At 61.6% G+C, this 23,590-nt stretch overlaps 1 protein-coding gene across 2 annotated transcripts in view; it reads left to right on the top strand.

Moving 5' to 3' along the window:
- The window catches only part of SCN4A (sodium voltage-gated channel alpha subunit 4), a 174,108-nt gene extending 161,630 nt beyond the window's left edge, over positions 1-12,478 (top strand). The window contains exons 24-26 of one of the 2 annotated variants that reach the window (XM_075911769.1): positions 3,849-3,953; positions 6,279-6,549; positions 9,724-12,478. In XM_075911769.1, coding sequence (XP_075767884.1) covers positions 3,849-3,953; positions 6,279-6,549; positions 9,724-10,916 — 1,569 coding nt within the window. In that variant the 3' untranslated portion in view covers positions 10,917-12,478. The remainder of the gene's footprint in view (positions 1-3,848; positions 3,954-6,278; positions 6,550-9,723) is intronic. The other variant, XM_075911768.1, reaches the window with a different exon arrangement.
- The last annotated feature ends 11,112 nt before the right edge of the window (positions 12,479-23,590 follow it).

Here is a 23,590-nt window from a genome sequence, read left to right as displayed (position 1 = left end):
TCATCCTGTTTTGCTGGGTCGTGGTACCCACGGCAGCCAGTGCGGGTTACCCCAGAGCCAGCAGCATAGAAACCAGCCAGGTACCCGCACTACGTCACAGTTCTCCCCCCTCCGAGAGCGAACTGAGCAGGGTCACTCCGCTCGTGACCTAGGGAAGTTCGGGTCCTCTGCGTGGGAACCCGCCCTGGGGACATGGGCGCTCCCCTTGACTCGGGCCGGCCGTGGCGAGGCCCCACATGAATTGGCTTCCCTCTGTCCACTCGCCGCCCCGCTCCAGGGCGACTGGCACAGGCCTGTCCTCGGGGGTCACACCCACCCTTCTGCTGGCCTTGATCTCTGGCCGGGGTCTCTCGGGCCGGGCCATGAACCCAGCGAGCCTTCTCTGGACAGCCAGGGCGGCTCCCACACCCGACGCTCCATCCAGGGGGGTCTTCCCCTCCCATAGCTCTCTCAGCGAGCCCAGAGGGTCCTCTATCTGGGGTAGAGACCCCCAAGCTGCTTTCCTCCTATCTTGGGCCTCCCCACCCCTCTGGCAGGAGTCACAGGACCGGCAGTACCGCTGCACGGCTGTAAAGATTCCCGGCCAATAGAAGTGTTGGAGCAGCCTCAGCCGGGTGCTCCGGGTCCCCCAGTGGCCCCCAACGGGGACGTCGTGGGCCAAATACAGCAGCTCAAGGAGATACTTTCGGGGGACGACCAGCTGCCGCTGGACTCCCCATGCCCTCACCTTCCTGGGGGAAAGTCATTCCCGGAACAGGAATCCACGCTCCCACAGGAATCTCTCCTGGCCACCTCTCCCCCGGGGCTGAGCTGCACGGAGGCCAGCCTGGTCCCTCAGCCTCTGCAAGGAGAGGTCTGCCTGCACCTCAGCCTGGAATTCAGCTGCTGAGGCAGGGATCGGGACCTGTTCCCCACCTTTGCCTAGGTCCGGAGTCCCAGCCTGGCTGGACCCTGTGTCCACTGGGATGGGACCCTGAGGACGCTGCCAGGAGTCCTTCCCTGGACCCACGTTGTCAGCCCCCCACTGGCTCTGGCTCCGGGTAGTGACTAGAGCCCGCTGGGATTCATGGGGCCACTCCTCTAGGTCATTCCCCAGCAGCACCTCGGTGGCCAAGTGCGGGTGCACCCCCACTTCCTTGAGACCTTCCTTCGCCCCCCATTTCGGATGCACCCTGGCTACAGGCACCTTAAACGGGGACCCGTCTATGCCCTTCAGGGTCAGCTGCGTGTGGGGTAGTATCCGCTCCGGGGCCACTATGTCGGATCGGGCCAGAGTCACCTCCGCCCCCGTGTCCCAGAAGCCCGTCACCTTCCTACCATCCCACCTCCAGGGGTATGAGGCACTCGCTCCACAGGGGCCGTCCTGCCCCCACCCGGTACACGGAGAAATCCGCCTCCTGAGAATCAGACCACCCAGGGGAGGTGCACTGAGCATCCTTCCCCTCTCTCTGAGCTGAGGTTTGCCGGCCAGCCCCTGCCTCTGGGGCATCCTGCCCTTCCTCCCGCCCCAGCCAGTTAACCCTGGAAAGTTCCCGGTCCTGGGACCTGGTGCACTGAGCCCTCTTGTGGCCTTTTTGCCCACAGCGATGGCAAGTTAGGCTTTGGGCTGTCTCTGTCCAGGCCCTGGCTGGTTCTCTGGGGCACAGACGACCTGTTCCTTGGGCTTGCCTCGGAGTTGACTCCCTCCGTAACTCAGCCGAGATCCGGTCTCTGCGTGGTTCCCTTTCTCTCCGGGACTCCCGTTCACACCCGGACCGGCTCTCCGTGAACTTATCCGCCAGCCTCCTGGCCTCCTGGGGGTTCTCTGGTCTCCGGTCCTTGAGCCACAGCCTCAGTTTGGGTGGGCACGCTTCATAGAACTGCTCCATCATGATCAGCTTGAACAGCTCCTCTGCGGTCTGGGCTCCAACTCCAGACACCCACTTGCGGCAGTATTGCGCCAGGCGGGAGGCCAGATCCACATAGGTCTCCCGTGGCCCTTTCTGTACCCCCCGGAACTTCTTCCTGTACATCTCGGGGGTCAGCCCGAACTTGTGCAGCAGGGCCTCCTTGTCTCGGTTGTAATCCCCTGGCTGTAGGTCCTCCAGCTGACTGAGCACTCCGGCCGCCTCCTGGTTCAGTGCGGGGATGAGCTCCTGCAGCCAGTCAGCTGGGGGGACCCGTTGCAGTCCACAGGCCCTCTCAAAGGAGCTGAGGAACCCGTCTATGTCGCCCATGTCCTTCAATTGGGCCACCACGAGCCTCTCCACGCGTCTGGCAGTCCCGGGACCCTGGGGCCCATCGGCACTTGGCGCAGCCGGTGCCCCGCCGGGCCTCTGCTCTGCCATGGCCAGCTCATGCTGTCGCTGCCTCTCTCGATATTGGCGCTCCTTCTCTCGATCTTGGCGCTCCCTCTCTCGGTCCTGGCGGTCCTTCTCTCGGTCCTCTACTTCCAATTCCTTTATCCGCAGCTGGATCTCCAGCCGCCGCAGCTCCGCTGGGCTGGCCCCTGCCCTAGATGGGCTACGGCTTGCAGGCCTCCCGGGAGATGCTGTCTCATCTCTCCGGTGGGTTCCAGCGCTCCTCCCCCTCTCTGAGCCTGACACATTCTCAGGGGGGGTCTGGCTGCTCCCCCTGGGGACAAGATCCTGGCCCTGTGGCTGTTCATTCTCTTCCAGCTGGGCAATCAGCTGGGCCTTGGTTGCGTTCCGCACAGGCAAGCCCCTCTCTCTGCACAGCCCCACCAGCTCTGCCTTCAAGAGTCGGGCGTAGGCCATCTGCCCGCTGGTCCCCCTCGGTGCAGACTCACCAGTCTAGTGCTGCAGCGCCCCACGATTCCCAGGAACCGCTTTGCTCTGTCTCCAGCACGCCTGGCTCCAGGGCTCTTGCTTATACAGTGCCTTGTCGCTCGCCGCTGGAAGCTCCATCCACGGGGTGCAGTGCATCCCGCTCCTGACACCAGTATGATGGCGCGTTGGGGGTCCCTCGTCTCCTGCACCCCGAAATGGCACGAACAGACTGCCCCAGCCGGTGGAATAGAGGAAGTTTATTGCCTCTCCAGGATACAGCACAGCACTGATGTAATCTGGTCACAGAGCTGGGCTAGGATGCCTCAGCCCCCTTGAGATGGGGGAGACTGGGCCCCTAAACTCCAGCCCCTTTCCCTAGCCTGTCTCCTCCATGCTCTCCGACAGCAACTAACTAACTCCCTTCCAGCCCTGCCCCCCAGCCAGGGCAGCATTCCACCTTCCTTTGTTCCTCTCCATGGGGGGTGTCTGGCCATACTGGTTTGCATAGTGACTCATCCTGTTTTGCTGGGTCGTGGTCCCCACGGCAGCCAGTGGGGGTTACCCAGAGCCAGCAGCATAGAAACCAGCCAGGTACCCCCACTACATCACAGTCCACACGACTGTGAACATCACCCTTGCAGTGTCAGTGTCCTCACAACTGTGCACGTCACTGTGTCGGTGTCCTCACAAATGGGCATGTCTCCCCGCTGTGTCAATGTCTGCACGACTGCGCACGTCACTGTGTCAGTGTCCTCACGACTGGGCACGTCGCCGCTGCTGTGTCAGTGTCCACATGACTGTGCATGTGGCCCGCTGCACCGACCCCATAATGCCGGCCGCTGGAGCACCGAGCTTCAGTTGTGTCTTCAGGGCGATGCTGTGTCCGTGCAGACGCTGTGCGACTTGCATTGCCTGGGATCTCAGCTCCAGGGCAGGGCAGTGCGACCTCCGACTGTAAGCCCCAGGGTGCCCCTGCAGTCAGCGTCCCCGAGAGCTGCCCAGAGCAGCGCGTTGCTCCCGGCAGCTGCCTGCGATGTGCCGGCAGGCGCCCAGGTCTAATAACGGCCCTTCCCTTTATACTTTGGAGGGAAGGACATCTTCATGACGGAGGAGCAGAAGAAATACTACAACGCCATGAAAAAGCTCGGCTCCAAGAAGCCGCAGAAGCCGATCCCCAGGCCCCACGTATGTCCCATGAGAAGCGTTGGGGGGGGGGGTAGAAACGGGACCAGACCACAAGCCAGGGCCGGGGTCCGGTGGGGATCAGGTTTGGGGATGCCCCTCGGATCACGGCTACTGCCATGCAGAGATGTGACCACGCAAGGAGCAGGCAGGACGGGCCTTTCCGAGAGCTCCTGGGACACCAAGCCCTGCGGCCATGCTGTGCTAGCGGAGGGTTTAATGCACCACAGGCGCTTGCTCTGGGCGAGGGTCTCCTGCTAGGACTGCAGATCTGCCCCGAGCTGAGGTTGGAGGTGCCCAGGGTCGACCCTGAGAAACGCTAAGGGCTGCCTTCCCTGCCGGAACTCAGTGGCTCAGCATCTCCCACAATCAGCCCCTGGAAATGAAACCTTCCAGGAAGGGCTGGTCACACGGGGGGGGGGGGGGGTCGGGGGCAGCGGGGCTGGCCGGGGGAAATGGGGGGTGGCCGGTGGGAAGCAGGGCTGGTCGGGGGGGGAGGTCACGGGCAGCAAGGCTGGCCAGAGGAGATCGGGGGCGGGGCTGCCCAGGGGAGATCGGGAGGGGGGGGCGATGGGAAGCAGGGCTGGTCGGGGGGATCCACCAGGTGCTGCCCCCGCCCCTCCGAGCGCACAGCCTTGGCAGGCAGGGGGGACCGGGGCACTCGACGGTGGGCAGCGTATTGCGGCTCTGGGGCTTGGGGTCCCAGGGACAGGCCAGACGCAGGCACAGTCCCTGCCATGCCGGCCCTCAGGGGTTGCTGCGGGAAGGGCTGGCCAGGGGAGATCGGGGGGGGAAGCAGGGCTGGTCGGGGGGTCAGGGGCAGTGGGGCTGGCCAGGGGAGATCGGGGGGGGGGGGAAGCAGGGCTGGTCGGGGGGTCAGGGGCAGTGGGGCTGGCCAGGGGAGATCGGGGGGGGGGGAAGCAGGGCTGGTCGGGGGGTCGGGCAGTGGGGCTGGCCAGGGGAGATTGAGGGAGGGCAGCTGGCAGGAAGCAGAGCTGGTCGGGGGTGGTCGGGGACAGCAGGACTGGCCGGGAGGAGGAGAACCAGCCGGCAGGAAGCAGGGCTGGCTGGGAGGGGGTCTGGGGGAGCGCGGCTGGCCAGGGCGGGAATGGGGGGGCTGGCGGGGAGCGGGACTGACCTGGGCACATGCAGATCCCAGGGTGCTGCCTGTCCCGCGCACGGTCCCGGTGAAGCGCGAGCGAGTCTGGCTACGGCTCCACAGCGCTCAGGAGCACAGACGGGACTTCTCCTCCTCCCCAAGGCATCACTCCTACGTCAGACACAACCAGAGGCTCCCAGCGCCGATCGCGCCCCCACCCAGCCACGTCCCCTGCCCCCACCAGGCTTCCGTTGGGCTCCAACCCAGAAAACCAGCAAACACTGGGCATTGCACGGCCGGTATTTTCTGAATTTTTTGACGGGACAGAAGGCCCAAAAACCAGACTGTCCAGTTGAATACCAGACACACGGCAACCCTACCCGGAACAGCTCCTCTCTCCCTGCCTGGTAACACGGGGCCCTTCCCGCTGTCATTGGGGTTCACAACAACCCAGCCCCAGGCGGCCCCATCACTGAGCCTGGCACGTGCAGGTCCCATCATTGTGCTGGCTCCATGCCATCCTGCAACACTACGGACCTCAGCAGGGCTGGGCCCACAGCATCTCCAGGCTGCACCGCCCAGATCCTCCGCGATGTCTCGGGTACGTCTGGACCACGTGCCTCTGTCGGCACAGGCATGTCAAACAGGCTACCCGCCATAGTCAATGAAGCGGGGATTTAAATATCCCCGGCTTTGTTAAAATAAAAATGGCTGCCGCACGGTGCCGGCTCAGCTGATCGTCGGCACAGCGCGGCAGTCAGGACGCGGATCAGTCGACAGGGAACGCCTTTGTCGACTGCTCCCTTCTGCTTCATGAAACGAGGTTTACAGGAGCAGTCGACAAAGGCTTCCCCTGTCGACCGATCCACGTCTTGACTGCCGCGCTGTGCCAACGATCAGCTGAGCCAGCACAGCGCGGCGGCCATTTTTATGTTAATGAAGCCGGGGATATTTAAATCCCTGTTTCATTGACTATGTCGGGTAGCCTGTTTTACATGCCTGTGCCGAGAGAGGCATGTGGTCTAGACGTACCCTAGGTGCCTAACTCCCTTGGGAGTGTTTCAGCTGCATGATCTCACTGCACGAGGGGTAAGACAGACTCTGTCCTCTCTCAAAGCCTGTGTCTCTCTTTCTTCCCGTCTGTTTCTGTTCTGCTGCTGTGCCCTGTGTCTCCTTTCCACGCGGGCCTCCCGTCGGCCGGCCTCCCGCCTACATGCCACGTCCTACAGAACAAATGTCAGGGGCTGGTGTTCGACTTCGTGACCAAGCAGGCCTTTGACATCATCATCATGATCCTGATTTGTCTGAATATGGTGACCATGATGATTGAAACCGACGACCAAAGCCCCACCAAGATCAACATCCTCTACAACATCAACTTGATTTTCATCGTCGTCTTCACTGGCGAGTGCGTGCTGAAAATGTTCGCCCTGCGCTACTACTACTTCACCATCGGCTGGAACATCTTCGACTTCGTGGTGGTCATCCTGTCCATCGGAGGTAAGCACCCGCTGGGGCGCCCGCAGGCCTGGGTCCACACCGCGGAGTAGAAGTGGCTAATGGGAAAGATGGGTTTGTCCCTAGTTCTCCCTCTGCTCCTGTGGTAGCAGGGGACCCCCTCCCTGAGACCCCCCCACCGTTCATCTTTGCACAGCCGTAGACTGCTGAGGCGAGCAGAGGCCGTCCCCAGAAAGAGGACGTGGTGTGCAGGGCTGCCCAGAGCGGTAGGTTTCAGGGTTAACGCTCCAGCGGGATGCATGGAGCGTCCCCCCTTTCTAGAGCCGTTCTCGGGCTCTCTGCAGGCGCAGGGCTGCCCTGCTCTCACGCCGCGTCTTTTCTAGGCCTTTTCGCCACCGGGAGAGCTAGACACATGATTATTTAGGGCGTAAAGTGGAGAGTCACATGACTCCAGGTACAGGGGCCCATGGTGCGTTTGCCCTCACTTGCTCCTGCTCCCTAGGTGCCCACCCTCAAAAGCTCCTTCCCGTGCGCTCCCTGAAACCTTCCCTGACATGACGTCCAGCCCGTGCGCTTGCTCAGAGCAACTCCCCAGGGGCCATGCGTAAAGGATCCTTCCTGCACAGCCTCCCTTGTTCCAGGGGCTCAGGCCTGCCTGTAACTCCAGGCACCTCACCAAGGGTCCCCTTGCCCCCGTTTCAGCCTTTAGCACGTCCAGGCGCAGCAATGACTGGGGGCTCATTGTCTCTGAGCCACGAGTTGACTAGGCTGCTTTAAATAAACTCGCACCTTCCAAATAATAAGGAGCACTCGTCCCCCCAGTTTCTTTCCCATCACAGACACAGACACAGACACACATCACGGACACACAGACACACACATCACACACACAACAGACATCATAGACACATATCACAGACACAGAGACACACATCACACACACAACAGACACAGAGACACATATCACAGATGCACAGAGACACACGTCACACACACAACACATCATAGACACACATCACAGACATAGAGACACACGTCACACACACAACAGACATCATAGACACACATCACAGACGCACAGAGACACACGTCACACACACAACAGACATCACAGACACACATCACAGACACAGAGACACACGTCACACACACAACAGACATCATAGACACACATCATAGACGCACAGAGGCACACGTCACACACACAACAGACATCACAGACACACATCACAGACACAGAGACACATGTCACACACACAACAGACGTCATAGACACACATCACAGACACAGAGACACACGTCACACACACAACAGACATCATAGACACATATCACAGACACACAGAGACACACGTCACACACACAACAGACATCATAGACACACATCACAGATACAGAGACACACGTCACACACACAACAGATGTCATAGACACACATCACAGATACAGAGACACACGTCACACACACAACAGACGTCATAGACACATCACAGACACAGAGACACACGTCACACACAACAGACATCATAGACACACATCACAGACACATGACAGACACACATCGCAAACACAGAGACATACATCACAGACACACACGACAGACATAGACCCACATCACAGACAACCATGACAGACACACATGACAGACACACAGACACATATCACGGACACACATGATGGACACACAGACACATATCACGGACAAACATGACGGACACACAGACACATATCACAGACACACATGACAGACACACAGACACATATCACGGACACACATGACGGACACACAGACACATATCACGGACACACATGACAGACACACAGACACATATCACGGACACACATGACGGACACACAGACACACATCACGGACACACATGACGGACACACATGATGGACACACAGACACATATCACAGACACACATGACGGACACACAGACACATATCACAGACACACATGACAGACACACAGACACATATCACGGACACACATGACGGACACACAGACACATATCACGGACACACATGATGGACACACAGACACATATCACGGACACACATGACGGACACACAGACACATATCACAGACACACATGACGGACACACAGACACATATCACGGACACACATGACGGACACACAGACACATATCACGGACACACATGACGGACACACAGACACATATCACGGACACACATGACGGACACACAGACACATATCACGGACACACATGCCGGACACACAGACACATATCACAGACACACATGATGGACACACAGACATATCACGGACACACATGACGGACACACATGACGGCCACACATGACGGACACACATGACGGACACACAGCTCTTTCCCCATCACAGGCACCGCGGGGGCACAGCACCCAGGTCACAGAGGATGCCTGGGCCCCCGCCGGGACTCGCAGCCAGAATGCCTGAAATCCCCTGCTAGTGCCTAAGTGAGATGCCGTCTGTGCTCACCAGCCTCCAGCACTGTCCTTACCCAGAACACGCAGCTGCGTGGGGCACCCCGGGTCTCACCGGCCACCCCCGCCCCGTCCTGCCCCGCGCGGCGGCCCTGCCTCTCCGGACAGGCTCTAGTTCCGCACGAGGGACAAGCCCCGCCGGAGCCGTCAGCCGCACTGAGCCTGCAGGGAGCCGCTTGCGCGGGAGCGGTTGTTGTGTAGGCCCCAGGCACAGGCTGTGGGCTCGGAACTCCCTGGGGGGGAGGCGACGGGGCCTGAGTTTAAAAACGGCTTTAAAATATTGCCGGGGCGTGTTGCTGAAGGTGATAAAATCGCAGCCCTAAACCTCCTCCCTGGCTGCCGGCGGCGCTGCCTGGGGCCCCTCACACCCCAGGGACGGCTCCGCCAGCCTCTCCCGGGGGTGGAAGGCTGGGAGCTGGAGCAGCCTGGCTCCCACGGAGCGGCGGCAGCAGCGAGCAAAGCCTTTTAGCCGTGAGCATGGCAGGCAGGGGCGGGCAGCTGTGGGGCAAGGCGGATTCTTAGCTGGTGCTGCTTGGCAGCACGCTGGGAATGCAGGATGGTGCAAGGGCGCCAGCCCGCATGAGCTTCTGACCGTCCGCTGCGGCCCCTTTCCTGCACACACACTCACCTCCCGCTCGCCAGCCCAGAGGTGCCCCTAGACACAGGCAGGCGACCCACTGCGTCTCTCCAGCACGGCAAGCCTGCTGACCTTCTGTCCCCCCTTCAGGTATCGTCCTCTCCGACATCATAGAGAAATACTTTGTGTCCCCCACCCTCTTCAGGGTGATCAGGCTGGCAAGAATTGGGCGCGTTCTGCGGCTGATCCGAGGCGCAAAAGGGATCCGGACGCTTCTGTTTGCTTTGATGATGTCTCTCCCAGCTCTGTTCAACATCGGCCTCCTGCTCTTCCTGGTCATGTTCATCTACTCCATCTTCGGGATGTCCAACTTCGCCTACGTCAAGAAGGAGTCTGGGATCGACGACATCTTCAATTTCGAGACCTTCGGGAACAGCATCATTTGTTTGTTTCAGATCACAACGTCGGCTGGCTGGGACGGCCTCCTCAACCCCATCCTGAACAGCGGCCCACCAGACTGTGACCCTAGCTTGGAGAACCCGGGCAGCTCGGTGAAAGGAGACTGCGGCAACCCATCTATCGGCATCTGCTTCTTCTGCACCTACATCATCATCTCCTTCCTGATCGTGGTGAACATGTACATCGCCATCATCCTGGAGAACTTCAACGTGGCCACGGAGGAGAGCAGCGAGCCGCTCTGCGAAGACGACTTTGAAATGTTCTATGAAACGTGGGAGAAGTTCGACCCAGACGCCACCCAGTTTATCGCCTACAGTGTGCTGTCGGATTTTGTAGACACCTTGCAGGAGCCCCTCAAGATTGCCAAGCCGAACAAGATTAAATTGATCACCATGGATTTACCGATGGTCGTCGGAGATAAAATCCACTGCCTGGATATTCTCTTTGCGCTGACTAAGGAGGTGCTGGGGGATTCGGGGGAAATGGATGGTTTGAAAGCCACGATGGAGGAGAAGTTCATGGCTGCCAATCCGTCCAAGGTTTCCTACGAACCCATCACGACGACGCTGAAAAGGAAAAACGAGGAAGTGTGTGCCATAAAAATCCAAAGAGCCTTCCGACGGTTCATGCTAAAGCGGTCGCTGAAGCAGGCGTCCTACTTGTACAGGCACAGTCAAGAGGAGGGCGCCTTTGCAGAGGGGGCGCCGGAAAAACAAGGGCTGATCGCAGACAAAATGAATGAGATTTATGGGAACAGCGGTGCACACGTGGAGACAACCCCGCCCCTTGCCCTTGCACCAGTTGCAAGCCCAGAGACTAGAGCGGCTCCTGGCGAGGAGAGAAAACGGGAGGGGGAGCGAGTGGTGAAAGAGTCGTTAGTATAACGGAAAGCGCTTTCTCCTCCTCCCGCAAAGACTCTTCCGCAAGGCCCGTTCGGAGAGACTCGGGCTAGCGCTGCGGCGCCGTGTTTCAGAGCCACCTCACCCTACACAGACCCTTGCAGTCAGCACAGGGTTTAGGAAGCGCCGCGACTTTGCCGCGTTTGGTCGTTTGCTGCTGAGGCAAATGTGCAATGCGTCTGTTGCTGGGGACAGAGGGATGAAGTAACCGTGGGCAGCGAAGTGCTGCATACGCTCAGGACTGGGCCTGGCTCCTTTTATGCTCTAAACGATTCTTCACGCTCGAGGGATGGCTGCCTCTTATTGTTCCCGAAGTGTGACGTCAGAGGAGAGACGAGCCAAGGGAAATACTATTCAAAAGAATTGCCGAAATGACAAGGTTTTGTGAACAAAAATCTCCAATGTCTTAAAGGTAGCACCCTCCTTGTGACTATTGGACTAGGCCTTATGGAGTTTTGTTATATACAGTAAAAGTGCAATTATGTCTTAAAGATTCATTTGCATAGTAAAAACAAAAATCTGCAGCTGTATTCTCAGGGCTAATCACCAGCTTTTAAAGCTTCTCAGAAACTCATGTAAAGCAGAAAACGTTCAGCTCTCAGCACTAGGAATGTAAACTGTATTTATTTTCATGCTGCTTTTCTGGGTTCCCATTTAGTCTAGGAACTAGATTATCTGGAAGGAGAATACCTGCCGAAACATGGTGTCTGGGGAATAGCTCCAAAGATTCCCTCCTCGCTCTGTAGAAATACCTCCACTCCAGCTTCACTGAGCTTCATCCTAACTAAGGTACAGTGACTGGGGCTTGAAATCTGTGTTCCCATCAGGTTGTGGGCTGCCATGTGGAGCCAAATCAGGTGGTAGAACAGCTCGGTTGCACTATGATCTTGATAAAGAATTGTTTGAACAGGAACCTCACCAGACCTGGTATCTACTCAGGGAACGAGTCGGGGCTTTCGTGGCGATTTCTCCCCCTCGTGCATGAGCACAGTCCTGCAGGAGGATCGTGCATGTCGGGCAAGACAGATGTGCAGCGCCTACAGTAGTAAAGTGAGACGTCACCTTGGAAACCCCGTTTCCCTTTTCCAAACCCTAGCCAGCTCCTCCTCCCATCCCCAGGGACCGCCGAGGGGCAGAGAGACGGCCCTGGCGCGGGGCCTTTCTGCAGTGCAGACAGATGGGCCAGCGTTTCCAGCAGGCGTTGCTACCGGACCCGCTTGGTGCTGGATCCCTTGGCTGGGGCGGCCGGCGGCTTTGCTCAGAAGCGTCCGAGGTGCCAACGGGATGGAGCATTGCCAGGAAGGCCCTGAGCCTGGCGAGCCGGGCCTGGGGGGCGGGCAGCTCCGTCTGTGTGTGCGTGGTTGGAGAGGGGCGCGGCAGGGGCGGCGCTGGGGTCCCAGCTTTACGGCTTCAAGGTCACAACATCCAACGCTTCCATTGGCGCAGGCTCAGCCGAGATGCCTCCCCACCAGCACCAGGCACAGTGCTACACAAGGGGCGGGAGGACTGGGGCCAGCTAGCCCCCCCCAGGCACGATGCTGCAGAAGGGGTGGGAGGATGGGGGCAGCTAGCCCCCCCCAGGCACGATGCTGCAGAAGGGGGGGAGGATGGGGGCAGCTAGCCCCCCCCAGGCACGATGCTGCAGAAGGGGGGGAGGATGGGGGCAGTTAGCCCCCCCCAGGCACGATGCTGCAGAAGGGGAGGGAGGATGGGGGCAGTTAGCCCCCCCCAGGCACGATGCTGCAGAAGGGGGGGAGGATGGGGGCAGCTAGCCCCCCCCAGGCACGATGCTGCAGAAGGGGTGGGAGGATGGGGGCAGTTAGCCCCCCCCAGGCACAATGCTGCAGAAGGGGGGGAGGATGGGGGCAGCTAGCCCCCCCCAGGCACGATGCTGCAGAAGGGGGGGAGGATGGGGGCAGTTAGCCCCCCCCAGGCACGATGCTGCAGAAGGGGGGGAGGATGGGGCCAGTTAGCCCCCCCCAGGCACGATGCTGCAGAAGGGGGGAGGATGGGGGCAGTTAGCCCCCCCCAGGCACGATGCTGCAGAAGGGGGGGAGGATGGGGGCAGTTAGCCCCCCCCAGGCACGATGCTGCAGAAGGGGGGGAGGATGGGGGCAGTTAGCCCCCCCCAGGCACGATGCTGCAGAAGGGGGGGAGGATGGGGGCAGTTAGCCCCCCCCAGGCACGATGCTGCAGAAGGAGTGGGAGGATGGGGGCAGTTAGCCCCCCCCAGGCACGATGCTGCAGAAGGGGTGGGAGGATGGGGGCAGTTAGCCCCCCCCAGGCACGATGCTGCAGAAGGGGGGGAGGATGGGGGCAGTTAGCCCCCCCCAGGCACGATGCTGCAGAAGGAGTGGGAGGATGGGGGCAGTTAGCCCCCCCCAGGCACGATGCTGCAGAAGGGGTGGGAGGATGGGGGCAGTTAGCCCCCCCCCAGGCACGATGCTGCAGAAGGGGTGGGAGGATGGGGGCAGTTAGCCCCCCCCAGGCGCGATGCTGCAGAAGGGGTGGGAGGATGGGGGCAGTTAGCCCCCCCCAGGCGCGGTGCTGCAGAAGGGGTGGGAGGATGGGGGCAGTTAGCCCCCCCCAGGCACGATGCTGCAGAAGGGGGGAGGATGGGGGCAGTTAGCCCCCCTCAGGCACGATGCTGCAGAAGGGGGGAGGATGGGGGCAGTTAGCCCCCCCCAGGCACGATGCTGCAGAAGGAGGGAGGATGGGGCCGGCTAGCCCCCCCCAGGCGCGGTGCCGCAGAAGGGGGGAGGATGGGGCCGGTGAGGTCCGGGATGCAGGGACATGGCCAAGGGCCGTGGCTCAAGGGGCCCTGCCTAGGCTGTGGTTGCGGCTGCCGAGTCCAGTCTGGCAGCAGCTGGCGTGTGCCTCTCGGGCGCCACGGCAGGACGCAGCCCCAGCCCCGGGCAGCAGCCAGGCCCCTCTGTGGCCGGCCGGGACGTGGCCCTGCCTGACTTGGGTGCTGTAGGGCTGGGCCTGCTGGGTGGCGCGTGGGAGCCCCGGGGCCGTGAGCAGGACGCAGCCGCCGGGCCAGGAGCCTGCTGCCCAGAGCAGAGACCTGCCAGCCTTGTCCTCATCCCCCTCCCGTGGCCCCCGGCGCAAGGGGCGTCTCCTCCCCGGCCTGTGGGCCACCCTCGCCCAGGGCCAGCGGGGGCTGCAAACCGCGGGGCGGGGGGACCGGCGGGGGCCTGGCTGCCAGCCCCGGGTCACAGCCCCGGTGGGCCGGGGGCAGAGCCGGGGCGCGAGGGTCCCGCTTCTTTGTACGTTCCCTAAATGGAACAGAAGCACCAACCCTGTCTGGCCCCCGCCCGATGTGTGCCACAGCCCCGGGGGGGCCCCTCCGGTCTGTCCCAGCCCCTCCCCCCTGGCCTGTCCCCAGCCCCCCCCCGCCTGTCCCCAGCCCCTCCCCCCTGGCCTGTCCCCAGCCCCCCCTCGGCCTGTCCCCAGCCCCTACCCCCCTGGCCTGACCCCAGCCCCCCCTCGGCCTGTCCCCAGCCCCTCCCCCCTGGCCTGTCCCCAGCCCCCCCTCGGCCTGTCCCCAGCCCCTACCCCCCTGGCCTGTCCCCAGCCCCCCCTCAGCCTGTCCCCAGCCCCTACCCCCCTTGCCTGTCCCCAGCCCCCCCCTCGGCCTGTCCCCAGCCCCTACCCCCCTGGCCTGTCCCCAGCCCCCCCTCGGCCTGTCCCCAGCCCCTCCCCCCTGGCCTGTCCCCAGCCCCCCCTCGGCCTGTCCCCAGCCCCTCCCCCCTGGCCTGTCCCCAGCCCCTACCCCCCTGGCCTGTCCCCAGCCCCCCCCCCGTCTGTCCCCAGCCCGCCCCCCCCCGGCCTGTCCCCAGTCCCTCCCCCGCGCCTGTCCTAGTGCCCCCCCGGCCTGTCCCCAGCCCCTCTGCCCCCCCGGCCTGTCCTCAGCCCCTCCGCCCCCCCAGCCTGTCCCCAGCCCCCCCTCGTCTGTCCCCAGCCCGCCCCCCCCGGCCTGTCCCCAGTCCCTCCCCCGCGCCTGTCCTAGTGCCCCCCCGGCCTGTCCCCAGCCCCTCTGCCCCCCCGGCCTGTCCTCAGCCCCTCTGCCCCCTTGGCCTGTCCCCAGCCCCTCCGCCCCCCCGGCCTGTCCTCAGCCCCTCCGCCCCCCCCCGGCCTGTCCCCAGCCCCTCCACCCCCCCGGCCTGTCCTCAGCTCCTCCGCCCCCCCCGGCCTGTTCCAGCCCCTCCCGGCCTGTCCCTAGCCCCTCCCCGCAGGCCTGTCCCAGCCCCTCCGCCCCCCCGGCCTGTCCCAGCCCCCCTCCCGGCCTCTCCCCAGCCCCTCCCCCCCCCCGGCCTGTCCCAGCCCCCCTCCTGGCCTCTCCCCAGCCCCTCCGCCCCCCCGGCCTGTCCCAGCCCCCCTCCCGGCCTCTCCCCAGCCCCTCCCCCCCCGGCCTGTCCCAGCCCCCCTCCCGGCCTCTCCCCAGCCCCTCCCCCCCCCGGCCTGTCCCAGCCCCCCTCCTGGCCTCTCCCCAGCCCCTCCGCCCCCCCGGCCTGTCCCAGCCCCCCTCCCGGCCTCTCCCCAGCCCCTCCCCCCCCGGCCTGTCCCAGCCCCCCTCCCAGCCTCTCCCCAGCCCTTCCCCGCCGGCCTATTCCAGCACCCCCACCTGTTCTAGAGCCCCCCCCCGGCCTGTCCCCAGGCTCCCCCCCCGACCCCCCCCCGTGGGTGTAATCTGGCCTGCAGGGCCCCCTTCCCCCTCTTCCCATTCATGGGCCTGGCTCTGGAGTCTTGATCCCACCCCTTTGGCATCCCAGGGAGGGGCGGAGGAGGCGGGAGGCTGTGCCCCCCCCAGCCCTGCCCCTCCCAAGGGGGCTTGACCTAGTTTCCCAGGAAGGGAGGCAGGTGAACACCAGCCCCCCTGCTCCCCTCCCCCGCGTCCCGACAAACCTGGGGCCTTGTCACTGCTCCCACCCCCACACCGGGCAGACAATGCCCAGAGCCCCGGCGGTCCCGGTCCCTTCCCCGAGCCTCCCGCCCTGAGCCGCGGCCCCGGCCCCCCCAAGGGCATTTTCATTCCCGTTTCAAAGAAAAGAGACGGGGGGGGGGTGAGGGGGGAAGGCTACAGACCAGGAGCTTCATCCTTGGGCTGGGAACTGGCAGGTCAGCTCCGTCCCTGGGACACCAGCCCCTGCCCAGCCCCCCCCCCCGCTGCAGGGAGCTAGGAGCCCCCCCCGCTGCAGGGAGCTAGGAGCCCCCCCCCCCGCTGCAGGGAGCTAGGAGCCCCCCCCCCGCTGCAGGGAGCTAGGAGCCCCCCCCCGCTGCAGGGAGCTAGGAGCCCCCCCCACTTCAGGGAGCTAGGAGCCCCCCCCCGCTGCAGGGAGCTAGGAGCCCCCCCCGCTGCAGGGAGCTAGGAGCCACCCCCCGCTGCAGGGAGCTAGGAGCCCCCCCCGCTGCAGGGAGCTAGGAGCCTCCCCCCGCTGCAGGGAGCTAGGAGCCTCCCCTCCCCGCTGCAGGGAGCTAGGAGCCCCCCCCCCCCCCGCTGCAGGGAGCTAGGAGCCCCCCCCGCTGCAGGGAGCTAGGAGCCCCCCCCGCTGCAGGGAGCTAGGAGCCCCCCCCCGCTGCAGGGAGCTAGGAGCCCCCCCCCCCCGCTGCAGGGAGCTAGGAGCCACCCCCCGCTGCAGGGAGCTAGGAGGCCCCCCCCACTACAGGGAGCTAGGAGGCCCCCCCCACTACAGGGAGCTAGGAGGCCCCCCCGCTGCAGGGAGCTAGGAGCCCCCCCCCCCGCTGCAGGGAGCTAGGAGCCCCCCCCCCCCGCTGCAGGGAGCTAGGAGCCACCCCCCCCCCGCTGCAGGGAGCTAGGAACCACCCCCCCCCCCGCTGCAGGGAGCTAGGAGCCCCCCCCCCCCCCCGCTGCAGGGAGCTAGGAGCCCCCCCCCCCCGCTGCAGGGAGCTAGGAGCCCCCCCCCCGCTGCAGGGAGCTAGGAGCCACCCCCCCCCCCGCTGCAGGGAGCTAGGAGCCCCCCCCACTTCAGGGAGCTAGGAGCCCCCCCCCCCCGCTGCAGGGAGCTAGGAGCCCCCCCCCCCGCTGCAGGGAGCTAGGAGCCACCCCCCGCTGCAGGGAGCTAGGAGCCACCCCCCCGCTGCAGGGAGCTAGGAGCCACCCCCCGCTGCAGGGAGCTAGGAGCCACCCCCCGCTGCAGGGAGCTAGGAGCCCCCCCCCCCGCTGCAGGGAGCTAGGAGCCACCCCCCCGCTGCAGGGAGCTAGGAGCCACCCCCCCCCCCCCCCCGCTGCAGGGAGCTAGGAGCCCCCTGTGACGCAGTGGGGGGGCCTTGCTAGGGCTGTGGCGACCTCTGCTGTCTGGTCATTATGCAAAGGGGGCTCCAAACCTGTCTGACCAGCCACCCCTCATGGGGAGGAACAAAGGAAGGTGGATGCTGCCCTGGCTGGGGGCAGGGCTGGAGGAGGGTGAGTTAGTTTCTGTCTGGGAGCATGGAGGAAGCAGCCTCAGCAACAGGCTGGGGGGTTTAGAAGCCGAGACCCCCCCCCATATCAAGGGGGGCTGAGGCATCCTAGGCCTGCCCTGTAACCTGGTGACATCTGTGCTGGGCTGTATCCTGGAGAAGCAATAAACTCCCTCCTTTCTACCGGCTGGTGGAGTCTGTTCGTGCCATTTCGGGGGTGCAGGAGGCGAGGGACCCCAACACACCATCACCCCCCCCCCCGCTGAAGGGAGCTAGGAGCCCCTCCCCCCTCCTCGCTGCAGGGAGCTAGGAGCCCCCCCCACCCCGCTGCAGGTCCCCCAGCTGAGACCCTCAGGCAGGCAAGAGCACAGGGCGCTGCCCCACAGGCCGGGGGTCTGGCTGCTCAGCACACAAAGCCCAGTGGGTGTCTCGTGTCTGAGCCCCGTCTCGCTCTGCCCACACAGAGATCCAGTGCTGCTCGAAGTTTTCAGAGACTGGGAGTCGCTTCCCCCACCCCCATGTGCACCCCATTGCCCCCCCCCCAAGCTGGGGGCCGTGGCTCCAAGGGGGGCTGCAGATTGACCAAAGAGCCTGAAGCTGGGGCCACAGCTGGGGCAGGGGCAGGGGCAGGGGCAGGGCTCCGGGCAGGGCGCCAGGAATCCAGCCCAGGCACAGGGCTGGGAGGGGGAGCCGCCGGGCAGCAACAGGGCTAGGAGGGCGGCCTGCCTGAGGCCTGGTTCCGGTGCCTGGGCTCGTTCCCGGCCCTGCCGTGTGCGCTGCGGACTCGGGGGCTGCGCCGTGCAGAGGGGCCCAGCCGGGTGCGAGAGCTGGGCCCAGGCTTCCGCCCCAGTGCGGACGTGCGGGCCGGGGAGGAAGCCCAGGAGCTGGCCCTGCCGCCCAGCCGTGCGTGCCATGGGCAGGGCGCGCCAGGAGCCGCGACACGGAGCCTGGCGGATGGTCGGCGCGCCCGGCCCGGCACCTCGCGTGCAGAACAGAAGGCTCCGGAGCCAGACGGGCGCTCAGGGGATTTGGCCTTTTTCCAGTCGGGGTAGAGCCGCTGCAAGGACGCCGAGAAACCCAACGCCCCGCCGAATAGGGACCCGAAAGGCCACATCTGCATGTGCTGCTGGCTGCCGCGCCCGCCAGGGCAGGGCACGCTGGGCGTCTTTCCGCGGAAGGCACAAACACGCGCTAGGCTCTTGTAGTAAACAGCTGGGACACACACACACACACACAGACACACACAGACACACACACGCTAGGCTCTTCTAGCAAACAGCTGGGACAGACACACACAGACACACACAGTCACACACATGCTCTAGGCACTTCTAGTAAACAGCTGGGACACACACACACTCTAGGCTCTTCTTGTAAACAGCTGGGACAGACACACACACAGACAAACACTCTCCAGGCTCTTGTAGTAAACAGCTGGGAGACACACACACACACACACACACACACACAGAGACACACACGCTCTAGGCACTTCTAGTAAACAGCTGGGACACACACACACACACACAGACACACACAGACACACACACACGCTAGGCTCTTCTAGCAAACAGCTGGGACAGACACACACAGACACACACAGTCACACACATGCTCTAGGTACTTCTAGTAAACAGCTGGGACACACACACACTCTAGGCTCTTCTTGTAAACAGCTGGGACAGACACACACACAGACAAACACTCTCCAGGCTCTTGTAGTAAACAGCTGGGAGACACACACACACACACACACACACACACACACACACACACACACACACACAGAGACACACACGCTCTAGGCACTTCTAGTAAACAGCTGGGACACACACACACTCTAGGCTCTTCTTGTAAACAGCTGGGACAGACACACACACAGACAAACACTCTCCAGGCTCTTGTAGTAAACAGCTGGGAGACACACACACACACACACACACACACACACACACACACACAGAGACACACACGCTCTAGGCACTTCTAGTAAACAGCTGGGACACACACACACACACACACACATTCTCTAGGCTCTTCTAGAAAACAGCTGGGACAGACACACACACAGACACACACAGACACACACACGCTCTAGGCACTTCTAGTAAACAGCTGGGACAGACACACACACAGAGACACACGCACACTCTAGGCTCTTCTAGTAAACAGCTGGGACAGACACACACACAGACACACACTCTCCAGGCTCTTGTAGTAAACAGCTGGGACACACACAGACACACACACGCTCTAGGCACTTCTCGTAAACTGCTGGGACACACACACACACACACACACACACACACAGAGACACACAGACACACACACACTCTAGGCTCTTCTAGTAAACAGCTGGGACAGACACACACACAGACACACACTCTCCAGGCTCTTGTAGTAAACAGCTGGTGGACACATACACACAGACACACACACACACACACACACACACACACACACACACACCCTAGCCTCTTCTAGTAAACAGCTGGGACACACACACACACACACACACACAGACACACACACTCTCTAGGCTCTTCTAGTAAACAGCTGGGACAGACACGCACACAGACACACACTCTCCAGGCTCTTGTAGTAAACAGCTTGGGGACACACACACACACACACACAGACACACACGCTCTAGGTTCTTCTAGTAAACAGCTGGGACACACACACACTCTAGGCTCTTCTAGTAAACAGCTGGGATACACACATACAGACAGACACACACAGACACACACACGCTCTAGGCTCTTCTAGTAAACAGCTGGGACACAGACACACACGCTCTAGGCTCTTCTAGTAAACAGCTGGGGGACACACACCCACAGACACACAGACACACACACACTCTAGGCTCTTATAGTAAACAGCTGGGACAGACACACACACACACACAGACACACACACAGACACACACACTCCAGGCTGTTGTAGTAAACAGCTGGGACAGACACAGACACACACACACACACACACACACACACACTCCAGGCTGTTGTAGTAAACAGCTGGGACAGACACAGACACACACAGACACAGACACACAGACACACACACAGACACACACACTCTCCAGGCTCTTGTAGTAAACAGCTGGGACAGACACAGACACACACACACACTCTCCAGGCTCTTGTAGTAAAGAGCTGGGACAGACACAGACACACACACACAGACAAACCCAGACACACACACAGACACACACACTCTCCAGGCTCTTGTAGTAAACAGCTGGGACAGACACAGACACACACACACAGACACACACACTCCAGGCTGTTGTAGTAAACAGCTGGGACACACACACACACACAGACACACACACACAGACACACACACACACACACACACACTCTCCAGGCTCTTGTAGTAAAGAGCTGGGACACACACAGACACACACACACACACACACACACACACAGACACACACACAGACACACACACTCTCCAGGCTCTTGTAGTAAAGAGCTGGGACACACACAGACACACACACACACACACACACACACTCTCCAGGCTCTTGTAGTAAAGAGCTGGGACACACACAGACACACAGACACACACACACACACACAGACACACACACACACACACACACACAGACACACACACAGACACACACACTCTCCAGGCTCTTGTAGTAAAGAGCTGGGACAGACACACACACACACAGACACACACACACACACACACACACACACACACAGACACACACACAGACACACACACTCTCCAGGCTCTTGTAGTAGAGAGCTGGGACAGACACACACACACACACACACACACACACACACACACACACTCTCCAGGCTCTTGTAGTAAAGAGCTGGGACAGACACACACACACACAGACACACACACAGACACACACACAGACACACACACTCTCCAGGCTCTTGTAGTAAAGAGCTGGGACAGACACACACACACACAGACACACACACAGACACACACACAGACACACACACTCTCCAGGCTCTTGTAGTAAAGAGCTGGGACAGACACACACACAGACACACACACACACACACACACACACACACACACACACACACACAGACACACACTCTCCAGGCTCTTGTAGTAGAGAGCTGGGACACACACACACACACACACACACACACACACACACACACACACACACACACAGACACACACTCTCCAGGCTCTTGTAGTAGAGAGCTGGGACAGACACAGTGTGCCCTAGTGTTGGTACCTTGCTGGTTGCTGGGCTTGGGCTGTGGGTGACCCCACTGGTTCCTGTCTGTAGCCCAGCCCAGCAGAGTAGCTGACGGGCCAGGCAGGTGACCTGTCCGACCAGTTACCTCCCAGGGAGAGGAACAAAGGGAGGCAGGCGGAGGGCAGCCCCTGGCTGGGGGGCAGGGCTGGAAGTTGGGCAATTTCTGTCTGGTATCATGGAGGAAGCAGCCTAGGCAACGGCTGGGATTTAGGGGCCCAGTCTCCCCCATCTCAAGGGGGGCTGAGGCGTCCTAGGCCTGCCCTGGAACCAGATTCCACCTGTGCTGGGCTGTATCCTGGAGGAGCAATACACTCCCTCTGTTCTACTGGCTGTTCGTGCCACTACGGGGGTGCAGGAGGAGGGGGAACCCCACCCCGCCACCACACACAGGGGTTAATTCGAACTAAGCTAATTCGAACGAGCGCATCTAGACCTAAAAACTAGTTCGAATTAGCGTTTTGCTAATTCGAACTAGCAAGTCCACACAGAGTGGACCCTGAACCAGGGTTAAGGATGGCCGGAAGCAGTGCCGGCAGGGCATCAGAGGAGGACTTAGAGCGTGGAGCTGCTGTCTCAGGCTAGCCCAGGGCTGTGCTTAAAGGGACCCGACCTGCACCCCAGACAGACAGTTGTCAGGGTTCCCCGCTTGCTTGTCTACCTCGATGAAGGACAGCAAAGCAGTCCTGGCTTGGAGTGCCCTGAGTGCCCGCACTCGGCACATCACAGCACTCGGCCATCAGCCCGGCTGCACTTGCCGCAGGCTGCCATCTGGGGGGTGTCAATCGGGGGGCTGCAGGAGAGCTTCCACCCCGAGGATCCTGCAGAGCCACCCCAGTCCTCCCCATTGGGGGCTCGTACCCCATTCCTCCCTCACCTCCTTCCACTCACCCCTCCCTAGACCCCCTTCCTGATGTACAAAATAAAGGACACGTGTGTTCAAAAATAGAAACTCTCTATATTGAATAAAACTTGGGGAGACTGGGAAAAGGAGGTGGGAGAGGGGAAGAGAGAGGGTGGGAGAGGGGAGGGCAACTAAAATGATCAGGGGTTTGGAACAGGTCCCATATGAAGAGAGGCTAAAGAGACTGGGACTTCTCAGCTTAGAAAAGAGGAGATGGAGGGGGGATAGGATAGAGGTCTATAAAATCATGAGTGGTGTGGAGAGGGTGCATAAAGAAAAGTTCTTCATTAGCTCCCATAATAGAAGGACTAGAGGACACCAAAGGAAAGGAATGGGTAGCAGGCTTCAAACTAATAACAGAAAGTTCTTCTTCACAAAGCAAATAGTCAACCTGTGGAACTCCTTGCTGCAGGAGGCTGTGAAGGCTAGAACTAGAACAGAGTTTAAAGGGAAGTGAGATAAATTCATGGAGGTTGGGTCCATGGAGTGGTATTAGCCAGGGGGTAGAAATGGTGTCCCTGGCCTCTGTTTGTGGAAGGCTGGAGATGGATGGCACGAGACAAATAGCTTGGTCATTGTCTTTGGTCCATCCCCTCCAGGGTACCTAGTGTTGGCCACTGTCGGCAGCCAGGCTACTGGGCTAGATGGACCTTTGGTCTGACCCAGTACGGCCGTTCTTATGTTTTTATGTTCTAAGCTCTGGGCTCAGGGTCGGGGTCTCACTCGACCACCTTGATTTTCATGCAAACCTGCTCCAGGGTGGCCAGGTTGGCAGCTCTCCTGCCCTAGACGGCCACTTTCCTGTGCCTAGTGCGGAGGTCATGGACATTGGAGGCTTCCCCCCAAAACCTCGATGAGGTCCATGATGTCCGCACTAGACCAGGCGGGTGCCCGCCTCTTGCGGACGTGGGCAGGCTCCCGGGAGCCGCCAGCCTGGTCCCGGGAAGAGGCGGAGGGCTGGGTGGCAGCGGGTGGCTGGCTCGTGCTGTGCCAGGTGCAGGGTCTGCTGGCTGGGTGCTGGCAGGCTTGCACCTGGCACGGGCACTGTAGCCAGACCATGCCTCTTTAAGGGCTCCGGGGCCG

This window comes from Pelodiscus sinensis, chromosome 29, assembly GCF_049634645.1.
Source record: "Pelodiscus sinensis isolate JC-2024 chromosome 29, ASM4963464v1, whole genome shotgun sequence".
In the NCBI taxonomy this organism is placed as follows: domain Eukaryota; kingdom Metazoa; phylum Chordata; order Testudines; family Trionychidae; genus Pelodiscus; species Pelodiscus sinensis.
This window is presented reverse-complemented; position numbering and strand designations above follow the sequence as displayed.